Below are 20673 nucleotides of genomic sequence, written 5' to 3'. Positions count from 1 at the left end.
CTCGGCTGACTTTGCAGATCTAGCCGTGATAGGCTACGTTAATCGTCACGTAGCCTATCACGGGGGCATTTTTTTTTAACTTTTAATTTTGCGGCCGGGCGAGGCGAGGCGCCTCCTCCCCGGCCTGAATTTCGGCCGGGCGAGGCGGGAAGCCTCCCCTCCCCCGGCCTGAACTTCGGGGGGAGAGCAGCGAAGCGCCTCTCCCCCACCGCGAAAAGCTGCGAGACCAGGTAAGTGGGTTTCCTGTACCCCTAGTTGTCAGTAGCCATGAAATTAAAAGACGCTTGCTCCTTGGGAGGAAAGCTATGGCAAACGCCGCCATTTCCAGTGTAAAAAAAAAAAAAAAGACGTGATAGGCTACGTAAATCTTTACGTAGCCTATCACGTCTGACTGTAAAACAGAAGTATGATCTACTTCTGGTTAGAGTCCAGCCCAAAGTCACCCAGTGAGATAACTAACAGGAGGTTTGCTAATGAGATGGATGTGGAAATACAAAGCTGAGCTGGGGGCAAGTGGGGTGCTGACATGTGTAGAAGTAAGTTGCATTGAACTCAGTAAGACTTACTTTTGAGTAGACATGCACAGAGTTGGTTCTCCTCTCCATTTTAGCCTCAACAAGACTGGATGTGGAAATAGAAAGCCTAGCAGGGGGAACAATACTCGTGCAGGGCTCCAGACCGGCATGGTCATTTTAAAAGGTTCTTTCTTTCTTTCTTTCTTTCTTTCAAACAGCATTGCTTTAAACAAAAAGTGCATCGCTCAGGCACACCTAGGGCAGCCTTGTTTTGGGAAGCCCCATGGAGGAGGAAGTGTTTTGGCTGAAAGTAATTTACTGCACGTCTCAGGGCAGGGGGGAAAAATATGTAAATATCCATGAAAAATAGCCTTTCTTATGGAAGTTATGCAGAATTACAGCTGTCGGTACGGATTTATCTTTGTAATTCTTGGAGCGGAAAAAAAAGAGGAGAATTCCGGGGGCTTGTGAATGACAGTACGGAGCACTGGCCTCAAACTGCGGAAGTCAAGCAGCACGGAAGGTACACAATTCATACATCCCTAGCGAGGTTTAGGCTGAAGGTGTGAGGTGACTGACACTCTAGACACAGGGTTTATCCATAACAGTTTACTGGCAAATTGAAGCAAGCAGGTCACAACTAAAGGTATTTACACGATAGAGCTGAGTGATACAAAAGGCATAGAGAGAAAATAAAAGTTGCAAAATGCAAGTTCCTTTACCCTAGCTGTATTTAGATTTCACCAGACTGTTTTTTTCCTGCTCCTTCTTCAGGCTCTGGTCAACTTGACTCTGCTCTTATTGGGACCAGGATACCTGAGACAGAGAACACCCTCTCCCCTCTCAACCTGCCCGGTCACTGAGGTCATTGGAGGGCTTGCTCCTGGCAGTTCCACATGGACCCATGGCCTGACTGGAGTCCACCAGGAGAAGAGCCTTCAGCGTGGTGGCCCCTTTTCTTTGGAATTCCCTGCCTCTGGAGGTCAGGTAGGCACCAACATTGCGTTATTTCTGGCGTCTCCTAAAAAAAGCACTGTTCCAGGAGGCATTCCTTAGCTGACCAGTTACGGTTTTTATCGGCATTGTTTTTTGCTTGTTGGTTTGTTTTTAACAAGTATAATTTTAATGTGGCATTTTAATCTATTTATTTATTTATTTATTTATTTATTTATTTATTTATTAAATTTATTAATCGCCCATCTGGCTGGTCACCCAGCCACTCTGGGTGATGTACAACAACAAAACAGTTAAAACAATAAAATTCTACATTAAAAACATCATAAAAAATACCCTAACCCACCCCAAATGCCTGCCTGAACAACCACGTTTTTAATCCGCCATGGAAGCTCATTAAAGAGGGGGCATGGCAGAGTTCCCTAAGGAGGGAGTTCCACAGGGTGGGGGCCACCACAGAGAAGGCCCTCTCCCTCATCCTCACCAGCCTATCTGTCCTGGCTGATGGGACAGAGAGAAGGCCATCCGAAGCTGATCTTGTTGAGCGGCCTGTTTGGTGTTTCTGGAGGCACTCCTTAATATAGGCTGGGCCAGAACCGCATAGGGTTTTAAAGGTCAAAACCAACACCTTGAATTTGGCCTGGAAAACAACCGGTAACCAGTGCAACTCCTTCAGCACTGGAGTGATGTGGTCTCGCCAGCGGCTGCCTGTAATCAGGCGAGCTGCCGTGTTCTGTACCAGCTTTTTTTATTCTTTTATTCTTTTGTTTCTTGTGTCCATTGCTCTGAAATCTGTTCTGGATATGGAGTAGTATATAAACATAGTAAATAAACAAATAAACACAGAACTCCTGAAATTTGGCACGGAAATAAGAGGGCCCTACCAGCGTACAGGACTATTTGATTTTTTAAAAAATTGATTTGTTTTCATTAATGCGCTCATGCATTTGAAACCTGCAGTACTATCTTCAGTCAATAGGTGACAAGCTTCCTTAACCAGCACATAGCTTTGCAGTCAAATGGTCAATACCGTTTGAAGCCAGGGGACAGAATTAAAAGGTTTTCCCCTCCTACTGCTGTGGGGCACCAACCTCCCAGAGGAGTAGATCAGGCAGACCCCTAGGGTTGCACCATGGCAGGGAACATGCCTAGGGGGGCCAGAAGCTGCAGCTTCACTCAGATGTGGCAGGCAAATGAGCACAAAACTATGCACAAGTTCATGTACAATCCAATATGTACACAATTTGGAAGGAGCTTCTATGTCAGGGTGGACACTGAGCCCATAGAATCCCAGAGTAGTTCTGATTCTGAGGAAAAGCAGTCGCTCCTGGGAGAGGAGCGCGCTCCTCTTTCCCAGGACCAACAGCTGACGGAGATTCCTCCCACCAGCATTCCTAGTTTAGTTAGCAGTCCAGGGAGTGACCAAGCACAGATAGCAGACTTGGTGGATGCGCGACTCAGACGCAGAGAGCGGCACCAGATGGAGGGCGTGGAAAGGAGGCGAAGTGCCAGGTTGGCGTGCAAACAACGGCTGCGCCCAGATGCTCCAAGGGAAAAGGGGAGGGACTCTCCCTAGTCCTTAAGTTCAGGGGTCCGCCAGTAATTCCCTTTCAAATGGGGACCAACTGTTCCAACTTAGGGCATAGGTACTGTGCTGCTCAGATCTAGTTGCAATCGGTATAGCTGTTAAGGTGTAAAAGAAGAATAAAGCTTTGAAAGGAATTCTTTTGTCTGTGTCTGGACTTGGCTACTGGTTTAGACAGAGAGAGACCTCCAAGGAGCCCTTGACATTCTAGGTGGACATCAGAGAACCTCAATGAGCTCAAGTTTTGCTGAATCACCCCTCCCCGCCCCTCCCCTGGATGTGATAGAAATTGAAGTTCAAAGCATTTAGAGGGCACTAGGTCATGGAAGAGAGTTCTATATGTACATCAGGATGTAAGAACTCACCCTAGTTTGGTTCTCCAGGCTCTCGCCAAAGCAGCATCCCTGCTCGCTTCCCCCCTGAACCTGTGCTCAAGCCATCCAAGAGTTTGGTGAATTCCCCAGCACTCACTGCAAACCCGTTCAGTGAGCATGGCCATTTTCGCGCCTTTGCTTTCTAGGAAAAACAGGAAGTAAAAAAAAATGCATATTCAAATATGCACAGTTTGGAGCTGGGAAAGCTAAATAAGCGCAATATTGCGCTTATTTAGCTTTCCCAGCTCCAAACTGTGCATATTTGAATATGCGCATTTTAAAACTTCCTGTTTTTCCTAGAAAGCAAAGGCGCGAAAATGGTGGCGCTCACCGAACAGGTTCGCAGTGAATACTTTGGAGCGCGAACCGGCACAAGTGGGGGGCAAACAAGGACAGCATCTCGGCGGGCACAGTTCAGGGGTCGCGGGCGGGGGTTGCTCGATGAATTGCCGAAACCCGAACTGCACTCGTGACATCCCTAATGTACATCTGGTCAAGACCTTTGTCACTGTTTCAAAAGTGATAGCAACTACAAACAGATGTCTTCCCCAGGATTGCTTACAGTTTGGCTAGGTCAGGCCCCATCTCTAAATCAGCATCCCTCCATTTTTATTTTTATTTTTAAAAAGTCAGTTGCAGAAAACTGGAAGAAGCTACACAATTAAGGGATTTCTAGACTTCAGTGAGAGCAGGATGAAATGAAAAATAAATATGAATATCTGCATGAGATACATCACATAGCTCTCTGATTTTAATCTATGCATATAAATCAGCATATACAAATTTTATGTAAATCGATGGGCCCTCTTTGGTCCTCTCCCCCCCGCTCCTTGGGAGGTAATTCTTAAGTGGCAAAAGGGAGTTGGGCTGACTGACTTCCCTGCTTCACTCTCTGTGCATAAATCATTGTTGACAAAGCTGGAAAGATGGGTCTGAAAAGCTTATTATTGAAGCTCAAAATAAGAACTGATCTTTCACACGCTAATGTATAACCAAGGTCTTGTGTAACTGCAGGTTTTATTGGATATGCATTTATTCTGTTTTGTGCTACAACAATAGGGGAGCATGTTCAAAGTTGTCAGGAAGTCTTTTCTTCTCGAGTGAGCTATCAACCACCACATAAGAGATTGCTACAAGCAATTCTCAGTTCTAATGTATCCTACATTATATTGATTGCTGATCCAGAAGTCACGTGCCTTTCCCGACAGAGGTATCTTGCACAGAGCAAGTGTGAGGAGGCCACATTTTGGAGTACTGATTGGGGAAGGGCTTGGGGGGGGGGGTTTGACATATCAGGGGAAGATACAACAAAGCCAAGTAGATTCTTATCCTTGTCCACAGATTATGCTAGGGTTTGTTAAGAACTACTCTTCAACTTTATCCTATCTTGCAGTGAAATCTCTACTCAAGCTATTTGTGTTGCTCATATATTAAAAAAAAAAAGTAGCATGAAGAGCTGAAACAAAAGAATTGAGTGGGGGGGTTGTTTGTTTGTTTTTTCTGGGTCTTCCCACCAACCTTCAAAGAATTTAACAGACACAACTCTGAGAACATTTGGTGAAATAAGGTGGAGAATGCTGAATGCAGTAGTAGATCCAAGCCATTATATTTTAATATTGTTAAAGAAAGAAATGTCTCCTATTCCTGCCAGTCCTCCTGTCTTAGCTCACTGCTTTGTTCATCCACCAGTATGATGGAACAATATAGTTTCATTCAGTGCTCACCGAGCTAAGATGACTTCCTGAGAAATGCCCCTTTTCAGACTCTTGGAGAGTTCTACATTACCCCCTCCCCCATAATAACATTCAGCAAATTCACTGCTTTCTCAATTTCACAAACAAAACATAGGGTGAAAATTCTGGAAGGCCACTTTTGCTCAGCCCTAAAACCAAATGGACGAAGAAACAAACACATAAATGCAACATTAAAGCAGGGGCAAGCAACTTGATTTCATGCAGCCCTCACCTTGCTTTCAAAAGCCCTCTGCAAATGATCAGTTCAGACCATTGGTGAACAATCTGTACCACACCTGTCAGCCAGCTGGGTGAGGAGAAAGAAGGAGAGTGATAAGTGGTGGTCCCACCCACTCTTGGCTCTGAAACCATCCACCACCAATATCATACATTATTCCTGAGGAAATGCAGCCTTCAACAACAACAAAATTGTTCCACCCCTCCAGCCCCTACAGTATTAGCCTGGACATTTGGGGGTGGGGGACGGGCAGTCACTACAAACCTTGGTTCTCTGTGGGCACAGATTCTACCCATGCCATCATTGCATTCTTTTTCATTCGTATCTCCATGAGGTCTTGAGTTGAAACCATTCGAGAACTAGACCATGCAGTTTCCACCAGCTTTTGATTCCTTCAGTTCGTATGCATCTCTTTTTCTCCTCTCTCACCGTGCATGTGCAACACTTTTCTTCAGGGTCTCTAAAGGGACTCACAGCAAAGGCCTTGGACAGGGACAATTAACATATATCAGTTTAGGGCGGAATCCTATGGGGATAGGCGGCCTCCTCCGAACTTGGAGGCGACTGCCTATCCAATGCAGGGCAGGAGAAACACAGAGGGAATAATTCCCTCTGCACTTCTCCTGCCCTGTATTTGTGGCTAGCCAGCTGATTTCGGCTGGCTAGCCAAGGGAAGGCAGAGAGGGGGAGGAGGCTGCCGGATGACACATAGGATGTGTCATACCGGCATTTCCGCCTCCCCACCCCGGAATGCCCCCCCAAATGCCCGTTTTGGCTGCTCTGTACTCCTCTTCTGAATGCAGAGCTTGGGGCAGTTCTGCCCTGCCTGTGAGGCAGCATGGAAGTGGGGGAAGGTCGGTTCTCTGGGAACCGACCTTGGAGCGTGGGCTCTGAGGTCAGTTCCCGGAAAACCACATATCCTATGGCCATCTAGCTGCTGACTAGCGGCCATAGGATTGCTCCCTTAATTTTGTAATTAAAAACAAAAATAATGCACATGTAATAATTTCACATGCCTAACAATACACTTATCAAAAATGATAAAACAGAGCACAGCCCTCCCAAAGTTCTATCTTTTAGTTTGAGTTCACAAAAAAAAAAAAAAAACCCTTCTCTCTGAAGATTGATTTTTCTGCTGGCTGAAGAAAGAAAACAGTCTCTATTCACTTCACTACAGCTCTGCAGCAATCTTCTCAAAATGGACCAGGATCCAGCAACACAGGAACAACTTTGTAAACAGGCCTTTGTATAATATAAAATAACATAAACAACAAGGAACTCATAGTGTTTGTAAAAAAGAAAAAAATCATGACTCTTTAAAAAAACATTCAAAAGGAAACCTCCCTACTAACCTGTCTCAAGGGTTCAGGGTCTGACAGAGATGAGAAAACAAGCTTCTTCCACACTGCATTTTTTGGTAACTGCCTAAAGTGGTGGCTACTCCCTATCTAGGGATGTACAATAGTCACTTACCTGAACTCGAAAGTTGATTCACGGTGGGGGGGAGGTGCCCCGTCCCTCCCCCCTGAAATTCTGGCCGGGGGGGAGGCGCCCTGTCCCTCCCCCCACTAATCCTGTCCTGTTGGGACGCAAATGATGGCGGCCGTAGCCGCCGCCATTTGCATCCCTGCAGTCAGCCGTGATAGGCTACGTAAATGTTTACGTAGCCTATCACGGCTGAGTGAAAAAAAAAAACCGCATGTATTCAAATGGCGGCGCCCATGGGTGCCGCCATTTGCATTCCTTATTTTAGCACGTGTAGTCTACGTAAACATTTACGTAGACTACGGCGAAAATAAGGGGAACGTTATTTGCGTTCCCCTTATTTTTGCCGTAGTCTACGTAAATGTTTATGTAGACTAAACTAGGGATGAACGAAAGGGACTTACCTTGTCCCGCAGCTTGCTTCGCGGTGGGGGGGAGGCGCTTCGGTTCTCCCCCCGAATTTCAAGCGGGGGGGGAGGCGCCCCATCCCTCGCCGGCGAAATTCAGGCCGGGGAGGAGCGCTCCGTCTCCCCGGCCGCGGGGAAAAAAAAGTAAAACACACACACACACCCATGATAGGCTACGTAAATCGTCACGTAGCCTATCACGGGTGACTTTGGGGGGGGGGGGAAAGTGCGTACGCAAATCGTCACGTAGCCTATCACGGGTGACTTTGGGGGGGGGAAAAAAGTGCGTACGCAAATGGCGGCGCCCCATGGGCGCCGCCATTTGCGTTCCTTATTTTGGCACGTCTAGTCTACGTAAAGATTTGCATTCCTTATTTGGACAGGGGTAGTCTACGTAAAGATTTACATAGACTACGGCGAAAATAAGGGCAACGCAAATAGCGTTCCCATGGGGCGCCGCCATTTGCGTACGTGCTTTTTTTTTTCCAAAGTCACCCGTGATAGGCTACGTGACAATTTACGTAGCCTATCACGGCTGAATTTGAAAATCTAGCTGTGATAGGCTATGTGATGATTTACGTAGCCTATCACGGGCGTGGTTTTTTTTTTTTACTCTACTTTTTTATTTTGTAATGGTGGCGGCGGCAGCCGGTCGGGAGACCAGCCGCTGCCCCCGCCCCCAATGAAACGCCACCGAACCACCGCCAGGACCCGCCGCCGAGAGGGACATTCGCTGAAGGTAAGTCCCATCCTGCGGGGGGGCGGGGGGCCGGTGGAGAATTTCCCCAACACTTTCAGGGGGCCGAATGTATCGGCACTCGGCCTCCTGAAGATTCATGGAGAAATTCTCCGCCATCCCTAGACTACACGTGCCAAAATAAGGAACGCAAATGGCGGCGCCCATGGGCGCCGCCATTTGCGTACACGCATTTTTTGTTGTTGTTCACTCAGCCGTGATAGGCTACGTAAACATTTATGTAGCCTATCACGGTGTTCTTTAAAAATCTAGACGTGATAGGCTACGTAAATCTTTACGTAGCCTATCACATTTTTTTAAAAAAATTTGGAAATGGCGGCGGCAGCAGCCGGTTGGAAGACCGGCTGCCGCAGCCACCACTGCCGCACCGCCGCCACACCACCTCCGGAGCTGCCACCGCCAGGGACATTCACACAAGGTAAGTCCCATCCTGGGGGGGGCGGGGGGGCAAACCGTTTCTCCACCAATTTCGGCCTCCCCGAGATTCGTGGAGAAATTCTCTGACATCCCTATCCCTATCTCACTCCTTCACTGAGCATGTGCAGGAATATTCCCACTCAGAATTCTTAAAGAAAAATATACCAGTGGGTTACACATGCATGCTCTGAGAAAACATCACATGCAAAAGGTATGTGCATGAGTAAATTAAAGCACATGAGTAAAGCTGGGGTCTGGGAGGCCTAGGAGTAGATGCATCTGGCAGGGTTGCTTTGTCCCACACTTAATTGTTTCAAATCTCAAGTTCTTTCTATCCCATTTATGAACACATTCATGAATTTGGCAAGTTCTTATCAAAATACGAACCAAATGTAATTCTCGCCCACCTGTATGGATCAAATTCAATAAGTACAGCTATTCCAAGCATGGAGAGGATCATGTTGTGCCTGTCTGACATTTAGCTGTTAGAGATGAGGAGCTGGTCCGAAGTATGAGCGAATCTGTTCCTTTCTGACTACATAACTTCACTCAGGGTATGTTTGCCCACCTTTAACTGTCCCCAAGACCATTTCAGTGGAAACCCGAGAAACCAAACGGGAAACTGGATGGTTGAAACACTAAAACAAGCCACTCCTTTATTGTGGGGAAATATGTGCAGTATGAAGCGGAACAGTGAGGGTGACCATCAGGGGATGACACTATGTTATAACATTGGCTCAATCTTGAGGAGAAATTCAGTCAATCTGCTTCTACTAATTGCAGCTCTCCCACAAGTTGAAGTGGTCCTTACTGTAGCTTTACTGCAATCTGGGGAAAGTGATACTTATTGTGTTTACTGAAGGGGTCCTTATTGCCGCTTTACCATAACCTAAAGTTGTAGAAAAGCTTTTGCTACCTGGTATCTCTCCAATAAGCCCCTGCTCTATATGACGACTAACTTAAGTCACATTCATTTCAATGGGCTTACTCTACATAGGACTAACATTGGATTCTACCGTGTGTGTGGCCAATTCCCTGAAGGTCATGAAATTCATCCGGGGCAATTTTCAACCCATTCAAAAATACCCAGGGATGTTGTTGGACTTTATAGTTCAGCAGATTGAACGTGGAGCCTTCTAAATGCAAAAAGAAAGAAAGAAAGAAAGAAAGAAAGAAAGAAAGAAAGAAAGAAAGAAAGAGCTCTACCACTGAACTACAGTCCCTCCTGAAAGCCTAGGGATGGGAAAGAAATGTGTTCAGTTCACATTTTAATGTAAACTTAATGAACTTCACACTTTGCAAACTGAAATCCAGTTATCATAGAAAACTCTCACTTCTCAGAATTTTGCAATGGAGTTTGCCAATTAAAAATGCATACAGAATTCTGCATATGTTGGGGAAAGGTGCACACCAAACTGTGTATATTAATGAAAATAAGATTAAAAATGAATTTTATTAGGGTCATTGCTTGCAAAAATATGTATATTAAGCACAATTGTGCACAAGAATGCATCTGTTAGGAGAAATGTGTATAAAATGCATGCACATTTTCATGCAAACTTTAAAAACTATCTCTAAGTTCAGGATGAACCAAACTTAGGGCTGGAAAAATGAGAAACAGGGAGAAACTGAAACTGACAGAATTGTTCATCCCTACCAAAGCCTTGGAACTATTGTATCAGCTTCTTCACAGACATCTTGCCACAATGGCCCAAATATCCCTGTTGTAATTCTTCTTCTGTTCACACAGTGGATCAGGCAAAGTCACGGGCAGCTCTCCCAAACTGTGGCTTGTGCTTTACTGTTTTTTCCTTCCAACCTTTGGCCATACCTCCCAGCCTATTCCTGGTGAAATATCTTTATTTATTTTAGGGATGTATGAAACACTTAACTGGCTCCGTGCCGGGCAATCCACGGTGGGGGGGAGGCACTCTGTCCCTCCCCCCGGAATCCTCCCCAGCTGGCTCCGCTCCGTGGTGACTCTGCGGAGCCATTGGCCAGGGCCACCTGCAGCCAGACATCTGGCCGCTGGGCTGCACAGGGATGCAAATGGTGGCCGCCGTAGCTGCTGCCATTTGCGTCCATGTCTTTAGCCATGATAGGCTACGTAAATATATACGTAGCCAATCACTGCTAAAGACGTGGACATAAATGGTGGCAGCTATGGTGGCCGGCATTTGTGTTCCTTCCTATTGCCGTGATAGACTACGTATATATTTATGTAGCCTATCACAGCAAAAGACGGGCGCAAATGGCGGCTGCTACACCATTTGCGCCCCTGTCTTTTGCTGTGATAGGCTACGTAAATATATACGTAGCGTATCACGGCTAAAGACGTGGATGCAAATGGCAGCGACTATGCCATTTGCATCCCTGCCCTGAGCCATGATAGGCTATGTAGATACTTACGTAGCCTATCATGGCCTGCCAGGGACGCAAATGGTGTCCGGCATAGCGACCACCATTTGCAGCCACAGCCCAGCAGTGGCTGGAGCTGCCAGAAGTTCCACTACCACCACAGCCGCCGCTGCCGCCGCCACCACCAGAGCCACCAGAGCAACTGCCACCTCCAGAGCCGCAGCCAGGTAGGCTCCGTTTTGTGGGGCTTTCGCGGGGTGGTGGGGCGGGTAGGGGTGCATGAAAGTCACTTACCTGGTCTCGCAGCTTGCTTCGCGGTGGGGGGGAGGCGCTTCACTGCTCCCCCGGAAGTTCAGGCCGGGGGGGGAGGCTTCCCTCCTCGCCCGGCCGAAATTCAGGCCGGGGGGGGCTTCCCGCCTCACCCGGCCGAAATTCAGGCCGGGGAGAAGCGCCCCGTCTCCCCGGCCGCAAACTTCAAAAGAAAAAGAACACAAAAAAACGCCCCTGTGATAGGCTACGTAATGATTAACGTAGCCTACCACGGCTAGATCTGCAAAGTCAGCCGTGATAGGCTACGTTAATCGTCACGTAGCCTATCATGGGTGACTTTGAAAAAAAAAAAAAAAGCGCGTACGCAACACTATTTGCGTTGTCCTTATTTTCGCCATAGTCTACGTAAATCTTTACGTAGACTACAGGGACCAAATAAGGAATGCGAATGGCAGCTCCCTATGGGGGCCGCCATTAGCCGTACGTGCTTTTTTTTTTCAAAGTCACCTGTGATAGGCTACGTGACGATTAATGTAGCCTATCATGGCTGACTTTGCAAATCTAGCAGTGATAGGCTACGTTAATCGTTATGTAGCCTATCACAGGGGTGTTTTTGGTTTTTTTTACTTTGCTTGTAATGGCGGTGGCGGCAGCCGGTCGAAAGACCGGCTGCCGCCCCGGCCCCTGACGAAGACCTGCCGAACCGCCGCCGGGACCCGCCGCCGGGAGGGACATTTGTGAAAGGTAAGTCCCATCCCGGGGGGGGCGGGGGTGGGGGGGCGGAGAATTTCTCCCCGAACAACCTTCGGAGGACCGAATGCGTTGGCGCTCAGCCCCCCGAAGTTTCGGGGAGAAATTCTCCCCCATCCCTAGGGGCGGGTTGCTAGAATTCGGCCTCCCTGGGATCCATGGCGGAATTCTCTAACATCCCTAATTTATTTTGTTTACTGGCAGGACCTGCTACAGTTTGTTCCAAGACATTTTCGAGACCTTTGCTGCACTGCATATTCTAAGGAGCATAATCCAGAAAGGAAGATAACAAATGTAACGGTAGGGAAGATCTGATTACTGCTAGTAATTCACTGATGAGAATGCAGAGTGAGTTACTTTAACAACATAAAGACAGAGACACCTCTAAAAGCTCCCCAGACTGCTGTAATTTTCATGTATGATGCATTCAATTTTGTACATGAATTAGCCGGAAGGAACCAACATCTATGCACGTATTCACTTTAAAATAATATTTGAGATATTGGTAAGTCCAATCTTTTACTATAGAAGTTTAAGGGCAATAGTGTATCATCTCAGACTTCATATTAGGGATGGACGAAACCTCCCCTGCTCACCCCACACACTGCTCGCTCAACCCCTGCTACTTACCCGACGCGATGAGCAGTGTGGGGTGAGCCACTGAGCTGTCCGGGGGGCTCTGGGCAGCTCTCATTTTTTCAATGAGCCTCCATTTTTGCACAAGAAGGAGCTCTGTATTTTGTAGATCTACCGTTTACACAGTAGATCTACACAACGGTGGCCATGAAGGTTCATTTCTATGGCTGAACTGAACCTTTATGGCCATCGTTGTGTAGAAAATGCATGAAAATGCAGAGCCCCATCTTGTGCAAAAATGGACACTCACATGGATGCCAGGTGGCTGTGGTGAGTCCCAGCCTCGCATATTGGGTAGGGGGTGGGGTGGGGGGTTTGCTGAGCTGGGTTCTGGGGTGCAGGTGAGGTGGGATTTGTCAGGTTCCTGGACCCATTCAGGCAGCTACGCCATCCCTACTTCATATCTCAAAGCAAACTCCCAAATACCTGCTTGCCATTATGCTGGAGAATGCTTAGTTGCCGTAAATCATAAAATCATAGACTTGCAAGGGATTTCAAATGCCATGTAGGTTAACACCTTGCTGTTGCAGGAAGCATCCAGCTTCTGCTTTAAAACCTCTTACATGAAGAGTCCACCACCTTCTGAGACAGTCTATTCCATGGTTGAACAGCTCATACCAACAGTATCCTGTTCCATTGGGGCTTGAGGTTTGCAGGAGAAGTGGACATAATAAGGATGACTCTTCTGAGCAGTCCAAGTCAAACAGAAGTCAGGTACAGTCAGATCAGGTCAAGTCCACCCATGTCAGGTCAAGTCAGTCCACATCTGTCAGATCAAGTCAGGAAGGCAATGGCAAAACACCCTGCTATAGTCTGCCATGAAAATGCCAGCGCAAGCATTACTGACCCCTGGAGGCAAGAAAATGCCTCCAGGGGTCAGTAATGACCCAGTGCTTCCACAGGAGGAACCTTTCCTTTCCAAATTGTCTTAAACAGCAGGCAGGGAAGTCAGGACCATGGACAGCTCCTAGTGGGCCTTGCTGGCTGGAACTTCCCTCCCTACTGCAGCTATAGAGGGATGTTGTCTCAGCAGAGGACTGAAGCCAACTGAAACCATATGTAGGCTGACAAGGCCTGTGTTACAGTTGGCCTTGCCTCCCTGAAGGACCTGACTGAGGGAAGGGGTGCTAAAAAAAACCTTAGCCTCAGTTTATATCAATTGATTTTTGTCAGGTTGGCAAGTTGGAAGTACTGTTGAAGTTCTGAGTCCAAGGCTGATGGCAGGACCATTGCAGGAAGGGCATGTGAGAAGGTACTAAAGGTGGCATTTCTGTTCACATCAGTGAAACAGAAACACACAACGAGGATGAGCTGCACATGCTGCCTGAAAACTACAGATCTGGTGATGCAGTGCATACAAGGACATACACACTAATTGAAATGAGTCTTTGAGAACATTGGGGGGATGAAGGGAAATTGAGCCAATTCAAATGTGATTGCTATGGAAATGACACCACTTCTGTCAATGCCTTATTTTTTAAATTATAATTTTCAAATTATATTACACCCCACCCCCGCTGATATGCTTAGCCATAAAAGTGACTACCTCACTTTGCTTTAAATAATAATAATAATAATAATAATAATGAAGGGGCAAGCTGTAGCAAATCTAAAACTTCAGAGAAGCAAAGTGGTTGCTAATGCAAGAAGTTTTCTCAGTCCATTAACCCTACTTTCTCTCCACTTACTTACAAGTAACCTTCCTGCCTATTGGAAAATTTCAGAAAGTGTGTGTGTGTGTGTGTGTGTGTGTGCTCGGCCGTGTGTGTGTGATGGATAAACTGGTCAATTTCTCATTTTCCCAATCTTAAGTTCAGTTCATATTGAACTTGGAGAATTTTTGTTTGTTTGTTTGTTTTTTAAAAAAACCTTCCGATGAAAATGTGTATGTAATACATGCATCTTTCTACACAATGCTGCCTAATATTAATATACACCTTTTTGAAAGCATTTTTCCTAATATCATGAAGAAGGTCTTCTTAATGCTCAGTCAAAACCTCCTTTCTTGTTATGTAAACCCACAAGTTTGGGTCCTGCCCTCTGGAGCAGAGCTGTGCGCAGAAGGCCTCGCAAAATTCTCCACTTTATTTGTGGGCAGAGAAATTTGGGAGGCAATTTCACCAAATTTCTCCAGGGGGAGGAGGAATTCTTAACAGTTTCTCCCAGGGAGGGCTCCCCATTGTCAGGGCTTATAGCACAGCTTCTTGAGTTTTTGGTAAGGTTTTTGTGGTTTTTCGTGCTGCCACAGCATCAACTGCATTGACAGACTGGCCCCTATTTTCCATCCACCACAATGCAGGCATGGGGGACAGTGTTGTGTCTAGCTCCAGGGATGAGGTGGAGATGTACTTTGCCAAAATCTGTCCTCCAATTTCCAGAAAGTTTTCTTCCCCCATGAAAAGGGCTTCCATTGTTCTGCCTCATTCTCAGGACAGTCAATAATTTATGTGGAATATATTTTGGTGGTGTTTTTGAGCTCACCTAATCCCAGCCAGCCTCCCAGGCTGCCTGCACTTCCTGATCTGAAAAAGTCCTAGGAAGGGGGGCAGGTTAGCTCATGATGCCTTCGACTGGGCTTCAGTTGAAGTGTGGGCAGCTGAGGAGGCTACAGAGAGGTGATTGTACAATGAAAAACAGGACACTTGTGCTCACTCCTCGGCCACCTCCTAAGTAAGATCAGACCAAGAAACCCAAACCTAACCCTTAAGAATTTCTCTGAAATTTCTTCAGTACTGAATTTCTGTTCAGAAGCAATTTCTCTTCTATCAAATTGAATGAGAAGGGTCGTAAACAATGTGGGAGAAATTTTTGGCACAGCACTACTCTGGAGCACCAAAGAACAAAATTTCTCCATCATCTATGTGACAACCTTCACATATTTGAGGACAGCTATCCTATCACCTCTTCATTGCCTCTTCTCCAGGCTAAACATACCCAACTCCTTCAGCCTTCCTTCAGAAGACTTGGTCTCCATCTCCCTCACCATCTTTGTTAAACTCTTCTGGACATATTCCAGTTTGTTGATATCCTCTGTAAGAAGCATCTTCCAGGCAGTCTTGAGTTCCACCTATTTCTTTTTCTTTCTTTCTTTTTTCCTTCTTGCTTTAGCTAATTAGGACTCTCCATGCTGGTATCACAAAGTGTTCCACCGGTGAAAAGCATCAGTTCATTGGTGTAAATGTTTGAGCAGAGGCATGCTTTAGCCAGGTTTGCAGAACTTCGGAAGGTCAGCCTAATTGCAAACTCTTATTTATAAATTGCTTTCTTGGGCAAACCAAGCCACTCACTGCAGATTAAACCTGAAAATTTATCTTTGCCTCTCCTCTCTCTTTCTCTCTCTCTCTGTTCCATATTGGAAAGATTGATAAGGATGTAATTACCCACAGAACATTTTACAAAGGTGTCGTTAGATAACCAGTAGAGCTGGTTTCATTTTAATATCCAACTCTACTCAGGTGGAAAAGAATGTTTGTTTGTTTGTTTATTATTACATTTACTGTATATCCCACCTTTCTTCCATGGTGGAACTCAAGGTGGCTACATGTGGTTCCCAAGTGGTCTCCCCTCCAAGCACTGGCCAGTGCAGGGGATGGGCAGGGTCTCCAACTCGGTGAATCTGAACCCAGGGCACCACCTCATACTCTCTGGCCACATCTTTTCAGTATTGAGTGGGGAGGCCCTGGAGTCACAACCCCCAAGCCCCACAGTTCTGGGTACATGGCCCAGTCAAGACCCACATGGGTTCTTTTCTTTGCCCACAAGTCCCAGAGGCCTGAGAGGCTATTCTTGGAAATCCCTTCTCACAATCTTCATGCCTCTGGGTACTCAGCAACAGCAACAACAACTATATGGCAATTTGCTTGTGATAAATGGTACAGAGTAGGTGGGGACCCCACCCCGCACAGGTCTACTTGAGCCAATTTGGGTGTTATTTGAAAGAGTCCTACTTAGTCCACTAAGCAAACAGCCTGTGCTTGTGTCCCATCCCAGGGTACATAAGTGGCTACTAGGGATGGTGGAGAAATCCACTGTGGACTCAAATAAGGCTGGATTCTCGAGAATCCAACCTGTGAAGTCAGTGGAGGACTGACCCCGCTCACCTCCGGCTCTGTCAGATTTCCTGTAGGGTGGCTCTCCTCCATCCTAAATGGCACAACCGGCTAGTGGCAGCCACAATTTACAGAGAAGGGAGTGCTTTATGGCCACAAATGTCATGAACTACACAATTCCTGGCTGTATCTTTCCTGCGATTGGCTAATGGCGGCCACTATTAGCCAATCACGCCATTCAGATTGGAGGAGAGCCACCCCATGAAATCTGACTGATGTGGCAAGGCTCCAGAGAGATCCAGGGGACCCCAAGTGGCCCAGATTTCCCCTCTGTGCCCCCCCCAGACTGGATGTTGGGGGTCCATACAGCCCTAGTGGGTACTGACTGAGAAAACAAAGACTGAGCTGGTAAGGAGTGGGCATCAACTTTCTGAAGCCCCACCTCTGCTGGCTTTATAAGGGTGCAGCATACTGGTGCATTATATTGTCTCATATCATCAGGATATGATGGCATTATAATATCAAGATGATGATATCAGTCTCATACCTCTGATATAATAACATCAATAAATGACAACATATTGGTTAAGCACATCCCATCAGATTTAGCTACATGATGGCTTCAGTGAGGGCAATTCAGGGCAAGTGAAGGCCATTTAAATGAATGAGTGTGCATTTTTGCATTAAGGGCCAAAAACTCACTGGAAAGGGAAGATACTTCTCAGCACCGCTATAAACATTCAAGAGAAACAGTGAGTTATTTTGGCTGACCTTCATTATGCTCCTTCTAACAGGAAGATATGGAAGCAGTTTGTTAGAAATGCAGATTCATAGCCAAGAGCCATGTATAAATGTCTCGTCTTTATCAATATGCAAATATTGCTCAATGAGCCAACATTACTTACCGTTCTGTCTATCCCACACTCCCATCAGCACTTGTCTGTACATGCATCTCAACATTTTATCTCCCTATAACTTTTGTGACACTTTATTACACTTTCCATCCTTGCTGTAAATATGCAAAACACTGTCAATCAACCTTTTGTTCCTGAGTATTTGATTAATAGCTAGCAGATGCAACTCGCCTCTGTGTATACAGTGTAAAATGTAATGTACCGATGCACAATTCATTATTCTAATAACATGTTGGGATAATAAATCAAAGAAACACTCCAGAAGACAGAACTGTAGATAAAGGAAGCCATATTTTTGACCTGTGATCCTAAGATACAATTATAAAATCTATTCTAGCTGGATCCAGACTTCGTTATATTTAGAACAGACTCACTGAAATCAATTGAACTTAAGTTGATCCTAGCTGACTTAAGTCCCAATGCTTTTAATGGACCTAGTCCATTCATGATTAAGACTGGATCCACCCATTGAGAATAACGTTTATCAAGCAAGCACATCTCCTCAACACTGATCACCCCAATCTGACATATTAAGCAGCAGGCAGGCACATCAACCTGCAAGTAAATTTACTCAAGAAGACTAAACATCATGGGCTGCAATCCTAAACCTGGGAGTAAGTCCTATTGAATTCAGCTGGGTTTACTTCTGAGTAGACATGTCACAGCACTCCTAGGTTATTGTGTACAGGCTTGTAACCTTAGTGTTTTATTTTTAAGAAGCAGGATGAGTCACCTATCTTCTCATGAGCAGAGCAGCACAAAACCTTTGGGATGTCGGAGGAACCCATCCAGGGGGAGGAGCTCACCAAGTCTGCATCCGGTCTCACCCCCTCCCCAGGACTTCAGCTCATTTCCTGCCTGCTGGCCCGATTTGATCTGCTTTGGGTTGGGCCACTTCACGGATTTTCTGATTTTAAAAAAAACAACTGTGTAAATAGGAAGTTGCACAAATTGCAGTTGCAATGTGCGCAAGCTGCACACATTTTGGATACAATTTGTGCAAAGTATGCACTTGCAATTTGCAGAACTTTCTATTTGCACAATTTAAAAAAAAAAGTTCCCTGATTTCAGGAAATACCTGCAGCTTGGGTTGCAAATGCAAGCCAACTCAGAGGCACTACAGAAATCCGGTAAGCCCAAAAAGGGCCGGATTCCCCAGTGATGGACATCCCTACAAAAACTGTCTGGTTTTATTCTCCATTGTATTCTTGTTATGCTTATGTTGTAGCCTGCCTTGTCCTAACAGATGAGATAAGAACATTTAAAAATAAATAACAATAACAAATTACATTCTGTTATTCTGTTTTAGGGATGTATGAAAGGGACGTACCTGGTCCCGCAGCTTGCTTCGCGGTGGGGGGCAGGTGCTTCGGTTCTCCCTCCGAAGTTCAGGCCAGGGGGCAGAGGCGCCCCGCCTCGCCCAGCCGAAATTCAGGCCGGGGAGAAGCGCCCCGTCTCCCCGGCCACGAAATACAAAAGTAAAAAAAAAAACCACACACCCATGATAGGCTACATAACGATTAACGTAGCCTATCATGGCTAGATTTCCAAAGTCAGCCATGATAGGCTACGTTAATCGTTACGTAGCCTATCACGGGTGACTTTGGGAAAAAGAAAAAAGCACATACGCAAATGGCGGCGCCCATGGGCGCCGCCATTTGCGTTCCTTATTTGGTCCCGGTAGTCTAAGTAAAAATTTACGTAGACTACGGCGAAAATAAGGGCAATGCTATTTGCGTCGCCCTTATTTTCACCGTAGTCTACGTAAATTTTTTTTTTTCAAAGTCACCCATGATAGGCTACGTAACGATTTATGTAGCCTATCACGGCTGACTTTGGAAATCTGGAAATCACAGGTGTGTGGGTTTTTTTACTTTATTTTGTAATGGCGGCAGCGGCGGCAGCCGGTCAGAAGACCGGCCGCCGCCCCCGCCCCCGACGAAACGCCGCCGAACTCCCGCCGGGACCCACTGCCAAGAGGGACATTCGAGGGAGGTAAGCCCCATCCAGGGGGGCGGGGGGGCGGAGAATTTCACCAACAATTTCGGGGGGCCAAATGCGTTGGCATTTGGCCTCCCCGAGTTTTGTGGAGAAATTCTCCGCCATCCCTATTCTGTTTTTATTTCCAAATGTACAGGGCAGTGCTATATATGCACACTGATATAGATTTCAGAACCCTTCAGTCTCATTGTTTCCCTAAGAACATAAGAACCCTGCCGACTCAGACCAAAGACCTCTCTATCTAGTCCAGCATTCTTTTCACACAATGTCTAACCAAATGCTTCTCAGAAGCCCACAAGTAGAACAGGTGAGAAGGACCTCTACAAGCGAGAAGGATCTTGGAATTGTGGTAGATGACAAGCTGAATATGAGCCAACAATGTGATGTGGCTGCAAAAAAGGCAAATGTTATTTGGGGCTGCATTAATAGAAGTTTAGCTTCCAAATCACATCAAGTACTAGTTCCTCTCTACTCAGCACTGGTTAGGCCTCGTTTTGAGTGCTGTGTCCAGTTCTGGGCACCACACTTTAAGAAGGATGCAGACAAACTGGAGAGGGTTCAGAGGAGGGCAACAAAGATGATCAGGGGACTGGAAACAAAGTCCTATGAGGAGAGACTGAAAGAACAGGGCATGTTTAGCCTTGAGAAGAGAAGACTGAGAGAAGATAGGAGAGCGCTCTTCAAGTACTTGAAAGGTTGTCACAGAGAGGAAGGCCAGGATCTCTTCTTGATCATCCCAGAGTTCAGGACATGGAATAATGGGCCCAACTTACAGGAAGCCAGATTTCAGCTGAACATCAGGAAAAAATGTTGTGACTGTTAAAGCAATACAACAATGGAACCCATTCCCTAGGGAGGTGGTGGGCCCTCCTACAGTGGAGGCATTCAAGATGAAGCTGGACAGCCATTTGTCAGGGATGCTTTGAGTTGGATTCCTGCATTGAGCAGGGGGTTGGACTCGATGGTCTTATATGCCCCTTCCAACCCTACTCTTCTATGATTCTATGAGGAGTGCCCCTTTACACACGCGCACACACATACACTACTGATGCACATGTAAGTATTGATAAAATGCAGAGGAGGAGGAGGAAACTCAGTGTGATGTTTGTGATGACAATTAGAAAGCTTAAAACAGAAATTCAAACACACAAACAGTGTAAGTTAAAATGCCTGAGAGAATAAAAAGTGGTTTGGCTAGCACTGAAAAGTAGGGGTGTGCGAAACACTTAC

General features: G+C 46.2%; 1 protein-coding gene across 3 annotated transcripts in view; it reads left to right on the top strand.

The window, feature by feature from the left end:
- Positions 1–18705, top strand: part of LOC146336042 (uncharacterized) — a 42831-nt gene extending 24126 nt beyond the window's left edge. Inside the window, exons 1-4 of one of the 3 annotated variants that reach the window (XR_014785798.1) lie at positions 91–230; positions 1290–1502; positions 12048–12143; positions 18160–18705. Coding sequence is in view for 1 of the 3 variants with exons in the window: in XM_084820352.1 (XP_084676478.1) it covers positions 1290–1502; positions 12048–12143; positions 18160–18189 (339 nt within the window). In the remaining 2 variants the exon portion in view is untranslated. Of the gene's footprint in view, positions 1–90; positions 231–1289; positions 1503–10657; positions 11051–12047; positions 12144–18159 lie in introns of those variants that run through there. The other 2 variants (XM_084820352.1, XR_014785799.1) reach the window with 2 other exon arrangements.
- Positions 18706–20673: the final 1968 nt, after the last annotated feature.

The sequence above is a fragment of the Heloderma suspectum genome, chromosome 13 (assembly GCF_057233095.1).
Source record: "Heloderma suspectum isolate Gila_16-S chromosome 13, 16-S_ref, whole genome shotgun sequence".
Lineage (NCBI taxonomy): Eukaryota > Metazoa > Chordata > Lepidosauria > Squamata > Helodermatidae > Heloderma > Heloderma suspectum.
Note: the sequence above shows the minus strand (reverse complement) of the source record. Positions and strands in the feature narration are given on the sequence as shown.